Raw genomic sequence first — 9,919 nt, 5'->3', positions numbered from 1 at the left:
GCCGCGACCAACCGTTAAATCTTGTAATCGATTTTTGGTTTATGTCGTTTGCCACGGTCGACCGCGACAAAGTCGGGTTTGGGTCTGGGCTTGGTTTCCTGTACAGTTTGGGTCTGTGTTTTGATATATATTGAAACACGATTTTAGGGTTTTGTATTGATCAGAATTTGTTCTGAACTGAGAGGGATAAGGGGTGATTTTGAGCTTTCTTGTGAGAGCAAATTGGTGAGAGTTGAGAGCTTTGTTTGAGAGATTAATTTGAGGGTTTGTGAGTGATTTGTAATCTCTATTTTGTGTTCTCTCTCTAATAGTGAAAACTCCTCCCCTTCTTTCCCCGTAGACGTATGCAATTTGCCGAACCACGTAAATCTCCTGTTTTGAGTTTGTGCTGCTATTTTTTATTTGATTCTGTGTGTGCCTTATCTCTCTCGGCAACTTTGTAGATTCCGCTGCGTCGCTGCATTACAAGTGGTATCAGAGCTTCGAGGTACGCTTAGGGTTTGGTGGAGGAGTAGATCGTTTTGGAAGCTCTTCTAGGGTTTCAATTGGAGATAAATGTGGGATTTTTTGGTAAAAAAAATCTACCTTTTATTAGTTTGGATCTATTCTTCAGTTTGTTCCGCATTAGTTTGTTGGTGCTTTGAGGAATATGGCTGGGAAAGCAGATGCATCGGGTGTTAAGAGTGGTACTTCTGGTGTGAAGACCATTCAAAGTTTGAATATCCACTCTATAAAGATAGATGTGGATAAGTTTAATGGTACAAATAACTTTGGTTTATGGAGATGTGAGGTTTTGGATGCGCTGAACGCACAAAATTTGGAGGATACTTTGGATTGGATGGCAAGCCGGATGATATTAAAAAAATTTTGGAAAAAGATGAATCGGACGGCGTGTGTCGTCATTATGTCTTGTTTAACACATGATCTAAAATATAATGTGATCAATAAGACTTCTGCAAAGAAGATTTGGGAGATTCTTAAAAACAAGTATTTGACAAAGAGTATTGAAAATCGCTTGCATTTGAAGAGAAAACTTTACCGTTTCCAGTTGAAGAAGGAAATCTCAATCGGTGATCACATGAATAACTACACGAAGCTTCTTGCGTATTTGGCGAATGTGGATGTTATGATCGAGGATAAGGACAATGCATTGTTATTGTTGAGTTCCTTACCAGATGAGGAATATGAGACCTTCGTTCTTAGATGAGGAATATGAGACCTTCATTCTTACCCTAATTAATGAGAATGCGTCTCTTTCGTATAGTGAGGTTACCACTACTCTTATAAATTATCATCTAAGAAAGAAAGATAAGGAGTCTTCAAACGACACAATAGCAGAGGCATTGACAGTAAGAGGGAAAAGTCTAAACCGGAAGAATTAGAAGTACAGTCTAGAGTAGGGCATCCTACAATTGACAAAGATCAGTGTGCTTGATGTAAAGAGACTGATCATTGAAAAAAAATTGTCTAAAGCTCAGCGAATGGATGAAGAACAAGCATAAGTGAAAAGGAAAACAACCATCATCAGAAGCAAACATCGTCAAATCGGATGGTAATATTTCTGACTCATCTCTTTTTTTGCTCTCTATCAGTCCTACAGGTTGCTATTCGGAGGAATTTGAGTGAATGTTGGATAGTAGTACAACCTATAATGTGTGTCCTAAAAGAGAATAGTTCTCCAGTTTTAAGAAGTTAGATAGTGATGTGGTGTACATGGGTGATAACCGTACATGTCAGATCCTTGGGATATGTAAAATTTATATTAAGATGTATGATGGGATAGTTAGAGAGTTATATGGTGTGAGATATGTTCCTTCCTTGAGGAAGAACCTGGTCTCGATTGGAGCTTTAGCTGGAGAGGATCTGAAAGTTCGTATTGAGGACGTGGTTCTCAAGATTGTCGAGGCTCTCATATTGTGATGAAGGGTGTCAGGATGAGTAACTTGTACTACTTGACTGGAAGTACGATGACAGATGAAGAGCTGCCGACTTCTATTGATTCGACTAGACTGGGACATTTGAGGTCGGGCCATTCCAGTATTGATTTGGAGAAAGGTGCATTGACCTATAGTATGAAGTTCAGTGAATATTTTGATGTGATCAAAAAGACCGAGGTGAAGTTTGGCACCTCTATTCACCAAGCTAAGGGCCTTCTAGATGGAGTTCATGTGGGCGTTTGGTGACCTTCTCAGGAGGCATCATTGGGAGGTAATAGATATATGGTTTCCTTTATTGATGACTATTCTAGGCATGTTTGGGTTGCAACCAAGTCCTGTTTGAGTAAAGTCCTAGTAGTCTTCAACTAGTGGAAGAAGTGTATAGAGACTAATACAGACAGAAAAGGCAAAGTACTCCGTTTTGATTTTGGTAGGAAGTACAAGAAGGAACTGTTTCTGTATTTATATCGTGCTCAGGGCATTTTGAGACACTTTAATGGAAGGGAAATCTTGGGGCAACTAGACGGGGTGAAAATTTTGAAGAATTGTGCCTTGCTAAAGAAGGAACGGTGTTTGTTGTCAAGCAGAAGTTTGCAGAAGAGGTTCTAGGCTGAGGCTTTGACATATTCGGGTCATCTTATATACAGGTTGTCATCTGTTATAATTGGAGGTAAAACTCCATTGGATAGTTAGTCTGGTAGTGTCACTTTTGATGAGGCTTCGATGATGGAGCCTAACAGATGGAGAGTTTTGGACATATCATAGATGTATCGCAGCGGGTGGAGAGTGATGTCACTTCACGTTTGATGGAGATTACTCCTTATTCTTCAGACCATTCTGTATTATTTGAGATTCCAGCTAAGGTGACACGGTTTGAGGATCAGATAGTTGATGTTGATACATATGATGAGTTTGAGGATCAGGAACAAAGGTTCAGGATCAGATTTTGAGAGTAGCAGGTAGACACAGCTCAAATTTGGCTATGATTGTAATTGTATTTCTTATACATATAGAGTTGAGGGGTTAAGCTCCAAGACAGAGTTGGTGGGGAGAAATGTAAGTTTAGAAGAGAGTTTGTCTTTTCACTTTGAGGCCAACAGGGGCGTGATCAGCTGCAGATTAGTTAGTGTTGATGATCGAAAGGTTGGTGAATGATTGAGAATTCTTCTAGTTGATTGAGATCGTTTGTAGCCAGTTGGATGAACTACGTGAGGCTTGATTCCTTGGGCAAAAGGATACGTATGCGATCATTTTTATGCAGCCGGTTTGATGAGTTGATACCGACATTTTGGAGTTTGTTCGCATTCTTATTTGGGTACTCGACTTATTGTGGATTGAGTCGGTTGCCGTGGATTATTCCACATCATACTGGACGTAACAAGTGAGACGTTTGATTTGGTTGGTGTCGGCTCAGTTTAAAAAAAAATTCACCGAGGTGGAGAATTGTAGAAACGGGAACGACGGCGACGAAGTTCAGGCAATTTGACAAAGAGAACATTTTGGAGGCCGTACGATCGACCGCGATGACTTCGATGGTCGACCGGAAACGTGCACGAGTACAAAGTGTGTTTCTGTACTCTGGCCGGTCGACCGTCGCGACCGACCGCCAAACCCTGTAATTGATTTTTGGTTTCTGTCGTTTGCCACGGTCGACCGTGACTTTGTCGACGTTGATTTTTGGTTTCTGTCGTTTGTCGCGGTCGACAGCGACTTTGTCGGCGGTCGACCACGAATCGGGTTTGGGCCTGGGCTTGGTTTCATGTTCTGTTTGGGTCTGTGTTTTGATATATATTGAAACACGATTTTAGGGTTTTGTATTGATCAGAATTTGTTCTGAATTAATGAGAGGGATAAGAGGTGATTTTGAGCTTTCTTGTGAGAGCAAATTGGTGAGAGTTGAGAGCTTTGTTGAGAGATTAATTTGAGAGTTTGTGAGTGATTTGTAATCTCTATTTTGTGTTCTCTCTCTCTAATAGTGAAAACCCCTCCCCTTCTTTCCCCGTGGACGTAGGCAACTTGCCGAACCACGTAAATCTCTTGTTTTGAGTTTGTGCTGTTATTTTTTATTTGATTATGTGTGTGCATTCTCTCTCTCGGCAACTTTGTGGATTCCGCTGCGCCACCGCACTACACGTTCATCTGTTTTTCCTCACTTTCTCTCATGCTTTTCCGTGCATTATAGTGTCAGTGAGCTCTCATATCGTAGTCAGGAGCAGATCTATATTACAGTCCAGCGTGGGCCCAACGCCACCCCCCCCCCATGCCCCCCAAAAAATAATTGGGAGGAAAAATAGGGTGGTTTTTGTAAAACCTCCTCCCTTATAAATTAAAATATATTCATTCTACATAATTTTTGTCTTCATCTTTTGAAATTAATATTTTGAAAATATTGACGTTGGTTATTCTACTCGTTTTGTTTGGGTTGTGGTGTATCTCTTGTGAATAAAGTTACATTAAGAAAAAAATTTCTGTCTATCTCTTTTGTACGCGGCCCCTAGAATTAAAATCCTAGATCCGCCCCTGATCATAGTAGACGGTAAAAAATACCTCTATGGGTCTACAGGAAATTTGCCTACGAGAAGAGTTCGCACGCCCAATTCTCTGGCACGGACCTAAACCGCGTAGACGTCGACTGTACTCAAGTCCAGGTTCGCCTAACGGTCGACTCGCCAGCATGAGTCAGGGTCGATCAGGATGGCAGAAATTCGCTCTTCGCTCAACTCGAATCCGCCAGCAAGCCCCAAAACCGTCAATACAGCTGGATATCCACTACCCCACGTGCTGAGATGGATCTTCCCATCTCTCTCGACCCGAAGGGAGAGAGAGCACAGTACCCCAGGACCGTCAAACGGCCGCTCGCAGTGCGCACAGCGCGAAGGGACTGGACAGGTGTCGAGTCAACCTGAGCATTCATAAATGCGACTCACCTCGGCTGTCTGAGCCAAGAGCTGGATCCGCCGGCACTCGGCAAGCTGGCTAGACCCACTCGAGTACTGTACACCTACTTCACCGCCTCTCCTGACCGGAAAGGAGAAAGCGTCGTGCTCAAAGCACGCCGGGCGGTCACGCACAGTACAAGTGATCGGACAGACACTTCATCGATCTGCGAACTCATAAATGCGGTTCATTAACGCTGGTCAAATCCACTCGGATAGCAGTCGTTTGTTGCCTCACATACTAGAATGGGCCTTCCCATCGTAGGTGACAGGACATAGAACACAATCCCTGGAATGACCGTTCATGGTATCGAGGAACGGCGAGACGTCTCTGAAGAGGATGTGGTCACATCCCACAATTCAAGGAGAAGTCAAGCTGTCCTTCTTTCATTTAAAAGCCCCTTCCAGCACGATGGAAGAGAGGTCGCAAAACTTGGAGAAAAAAAGAGTTGAGACCAAGCTGTTAGCAAATCCTTGCATTACAGCACTGCTGCCTAGTTCCGGGCTCCGATCGCCGACGAACCAAGCAGACCCGAACTCCATTGCCCCGAGCTTCTACTGCGAACTGAAGCTCTCCAGCAACCTCATTCAAACGGTCCAAGGGAAGCAGACTCGACCCGACCATCGAGCGAAGCGTCCTATAGCCACCTAAAGTCCCCACACAAAAACAAAGAGGGCCTTCCCTCTGCTTCTGTTGTAAACATTTGATTTGTTAGTTTGTAATAAGCTTTCTTATAAATACAAACGAAACTCCTTTCTTCGGAAGAATCAAATTTTCACCCTACATACGCGGCCCCTAGAATTAAAATCCTAGATCCGCCCCTGATCATAGTAGACTAGTGGCTCTCTCTCAACCGCTCCTCCCCGTTAGTTGTCTATAACTATAAAATAATCTGAGCATGAGTTGGCGGTGATCATCAGCGCGTAAAGCCTTCAGGGTTAAGCTAATACTAATTATATACCATTACCTTATATATGCTGATGCTGATGCTGATGCTGATGTTATTAATAAAAATGACTTGGGGTTGAAGCATTAATTTGTTCAATGGACAGGAGCGATGACAAGCTGGTCCCCTTCGAGTCACCTAACCCACTTCATTCCCTTGTCTCCGAAGCATCCGATCCAAACCCGTTCACGTCTCGACCCACACAAAACAAATTCAAACTTGACGAATGAATATTATCCACCCACCGTCGATCTCTTTATTAGCTGCCACTCTTGACTCCTCCATAACCAACCAGCACGAGCGATATATATACGTACGCATACCCCTCCGATATTTTCCTCGGCGCAAAACCCCGACCATGTCTCAAACAGTACTGCTGCTGCTTCTCTTCCTACTCTCCTCCCTCTCCCCCCTCTCCTTCTCCGACCCAGACCCAGTCCTAGACTTCTGCATCCCAGACGCCGGCCGAGGCCCGATCCAGCTCACCCACCTACCCACCTACCCATGCAAGAACCCCCTCAACGTAACCTCCCACGACTTCACCTTCTCCAACCTCAAACCCCCCTCGCATCTCTCCGGCTTCGCGGGCACCGCCGTAACTCCGGTCCAGTTCCCCGCCCTCCACACTCTCGGCGCCTCCTTCGCACGCGCAGACTTTGAACCGGGGGCGGTCAACCCGCCGCATTACCACCCGAGAGCGACAGAGACCGCTTTGGTCGTCGAGGGAGCGGTTTATTCGGGGTTTGTGGACTCGGGTGGTCGGGTTTATGCGAAGGTGATCGAGAAAGGGGACGTCATGGTGTTTCCAAGGGGTATGGTGCATTTTCAGATGAATGCTGGGGAGGAGAGGGCGAGTATCTTTGCGAGCTTTAATGGGGAGAATCCTGGGGTCGTCAAGTTGCCGGTGACTGTGTTTGGTTCTGGGATTATGGAGGAGTTATTGGAGAAGGCTTTTGATTTGAGTGAGAGGGAGGTTGAGAGGCTGAAGAAGATATTTGGGTCCAAGTAAAAGTATTGATTCAGTGGCTTGTGTCTACTACGAGTTTGCGTGCGCGCAATTTCATTAGGTATATATATGTCTGGTCAGAATTTTTGTTTAAAAATATTTATTGAGTAGGAAAAAGTCATGATTTTTATTAATTTAATTAAATTAATTTTGTCATTTGTTGAGACAAGGGTTATCTTGAGAAATTAATTCCATCTCCTCCAAGGATTCACAATTTTCTTTGTTGTGGTACTAAGAAGCATCAAGTTTGCTGTTTGCTAGCGTTATCCTATTCAGATCACTATACAGTTCATTGTATTACCATGATTGCCTGGGGTTTAGTGGATGAGCACAATTTATTGCAGGTATTATACACTTTCTGAGTGTAAATCATGATTAAGATTGGCACATTGGATGTTCAATGCAAAAAGATCCCATGACGAGGATCCAAGTCTGGATTGCATCTCATTCAATTTAGAAAGCTTAAATCCTGGAATTACCCATCAAACAAGCAGCTGCGTGATTTTAAATAAACCTCCAGCCTGATTACATGAGCCCTTCCACAAGTTCCATTACAGAAGAGCAAACAACATTTCATTCCACGAATCCGGCACTCCAGGCAAACACCAGTGACTACAGTCTGAAGTGCGCGTTACCGACTCCATCCTCCTCTGGGTATCGCCAGGAATCCTAAACACCGATGGATGCCCATCCCTTCGAAGCTCAGACATGCTCGTGATTTCTTGAAGGTACACAGGAAAGCTCATCTTCTTCACTACTTCTCGTAGCACCACCAGTTGTGCGGGAACTCTCGGCGTGTAGCCTGAGAATACCATTGGCTCCTTCTTCTTGTAGCATTGCCATCCATTATCCCTGCAAAATGCAGTACATTAACATGATAGTATTACAAATTGAGCAACATTTCAAGTCAAAGTATTACCGGTTGTGGCGAGCAGAGAGGCTTCGAAAGATGACTCGAGTTCGCTGAGGGTCTAGATTCAGGTCTACCCACTGAGCCCATGTTGTGAGCCCTTTCTCGTAGGCAACAATCGGGTTCAAGTCAGTGAATAGACTATCACCTTCTGAGTAGTAATCCCATCTGCATGCAAACGCTCTTTCCTGTTATCAAAGATCATATATATATATAATTATAACGCGATCGAGGAAATGGTAGAGTCCGTAAATTCTTACGAGCTCCATTTTCCAGTGTGAGTCCACCAGTGAGCTGAATCAAACACCAGAACGTCAACATCCCTCCAGTATTTAGCATTCTCTTCAATAGAATCCAGACGTAGAACTCTCTTGTTCTGCGCATCTTCCTTCAGTTCTACAAGAAGAGGAGCCCAGAAGAACTCGATCGATGCCTCGAAGTCCTAGTAATTTTCATTAGGCGGTTCGTCATGATTCTGAAAGCAAATTGAACACTAGAAGTAACTTTATTTGGTATTACCAGCGCGTGAAAAGCCATAGATGGACCATCAGAAGAAACCAACTTCATCTCAATTGGGATCACTGCTTCAACCATGCACACTAGAGACTCCCACTGGTTCCTCATTATGGAATCCCCTACAAGCATCACTCTCTTCCCTCTAATCCTCCCTAGAAAATCTAGCGCATTGAACCTAGCACCACAAACAGCAGCATCTTAATGCCTGCTCATTAGCAACCGAAAAAGTATCCAGTGATCGATCCCGATTCATGGTATTAGCGATGCACCAAAGTGATCTCTACCCTTGGATCATGACACAAAATCGCCAAGTCCACTGATCCAACGAGAGACATCCATTAGATGCACCCTTAATACAATGGAACTGGGGTCACTGTAGGGGCTTAACATCTGTTACCTTGGAATTAAGCAGTGGTGAGGCTTCCACCTCCACTTCTCATAATCTGAATCCGGCCTGCCATTTCTCCGGCAACTATATTCAGTACTGAGATAAGGGCAGCTCGCATCATAGAGAGGGTAAGAAGCGTCATAAACCCATTCACCGATAGACAAGTCGCAATTCCGTGGCAATGCTCGGTGAGTCTGAACCAGATCGACCCCATCCTCTTTCGCATCGGTCCAACCAATCAATTCCGAGTCTAAACTGGCAAAAGCAGGCTCCATACAGAGCCATAGCGTAGTAATGCAGATGAGAGAATGAAGTCTGTGTATTTGGTTCACATTCATTTTGCACAGAAATGTAGTCCAATATAGTCCAGGGGCATGAGAAAGTTATATAGATAATGAGCTTAATTTGTATGAACGGGACTTTTGCCATGAGTTGCGGTGAAAATGTGTGAGATTGATCGATCATGATTTTGTTGGGCCTCGCCTGAGGTTGGGTGATCTCATTGAGATGCTTAGTGTGCTTGCCTTTAGTGTTGGGTAGCTAAAAGATGAGGGGCATGGGTTGTTTATAATTATGGACCCATTTTTATTCATGATTGTGTTGGCTAAAAAGGTGGAGTGAACTTTACTTAAATTGATTGTAATTAAAGACCGAAGGCTAAATTGCGGTGAGTTTTGTCGTTAAAACTAAATTAATGGATCCGGGCCCCGAATAAACTCTAAGGGCGTGTTCATCAACCTACAAAAATGGGATGAGTTTAAACTTGGTCTTATTCTGAGATGAAATCTGATTGGGAAAAAGTGGGCCAGAATTGACCTAGTTTTCCCTGGGCAACAAAAGACCGGTTAAACTTGTTCTTTTTTGATCCAGCTCCCTCATGGATCAAATTAAAGATAACTAGTTCTTCTTAAAACTGGGTCAGGATCAGTCTTGACCCAGTTTTGAGAAGACTGCCAAACTAACCCTAGTGATCATGCATATAAATAAGCTCAGCTAAAGGAAAAATTCAACCGATTAATCAATCCTCCTGATGGTGTGAGGGCTTGAATTGGAGCTCTCTCTCGGATAGAATTGTAGTGTTTGGCAAGTGTATGATCCTATGGTTGAAATAGTCTCGACCACTAGATTAATATATTTGAGGTAGGGATGCAAAAAAAATATCGACTAAATTATCAAATTGGTATTAAAAATAGTACTCAATGGCCAGACTAGTATTAAAATTATCTTCGACACCAATAATGTATTTAAACTTATACGATGAGACAAATAGGCACAAAAA

The 9,919-nt window shown here is 43.5% G+C and overlaps 2 protein-coding genes across 2 annotated transcripts; one reads left to right on the top strand and one right to left on the bottom strand.

Moving 5' to 3' along the window:
- Positions 6,089-7,260, top strand: LOC109823625 (germin-like protein 2-4). Its single transcript, XM_020389908.1, has 2 exons — positions 6,089-6,887; positions 7,171-7,260. The coding sequence occupies exon 1, from the start codon at positions 6,179-6,181 to the stop codon at positions 6,827-6,829; it is 651 nt and encodes a 216-aa protein (XP_020245497.1). The 5' UTR covers positions 6,089-6,178; the 3' UTR covers positions 6,830-6,887; positions 7,171-7,260.
- On the bottom strand, positions 7,223-9,018 carry LOC109823623 (protein trichome birefringence-like 36). The gene is made up of 5 exons (XM_020389906.1): positions 8,650-9,018; positions 8,256-8,427; positions 7,997-8,178; positions 7,746-7,904; positions 7,223-7,678 (listed from the first exon to the last, which is right to left on the bottom strand). Exons 1-5 carry the CDS (start codon positions 8,976-8,978, stop codon positions 7,378-7,380), a joined length of 1,143 nt encoding a protein of 380 aa, XP_020245495.1. The 5' UTR covers positions 8,979-9,018; the 3' UTR covers positions 7,223-7,377.

Source organism: Asparagus officinalis, chromosome 9, assembly GCF_001876935.1.
Source record: "Asparagus officinalis chromosome 9, Aspof.V1, whole genome shotgun sequence".
Lineage (NCBI taxonomy): Eukaryota > Viridiplantae > Streptophyta > Magnoliopsida > Asparagales > Asparagaceae > Asparagus > Asparagus officinalis.
Note: the sequence above shows the minus strand (reverse complement) of the source record. Positions and strands in the feature narration are given on the sequence as shown.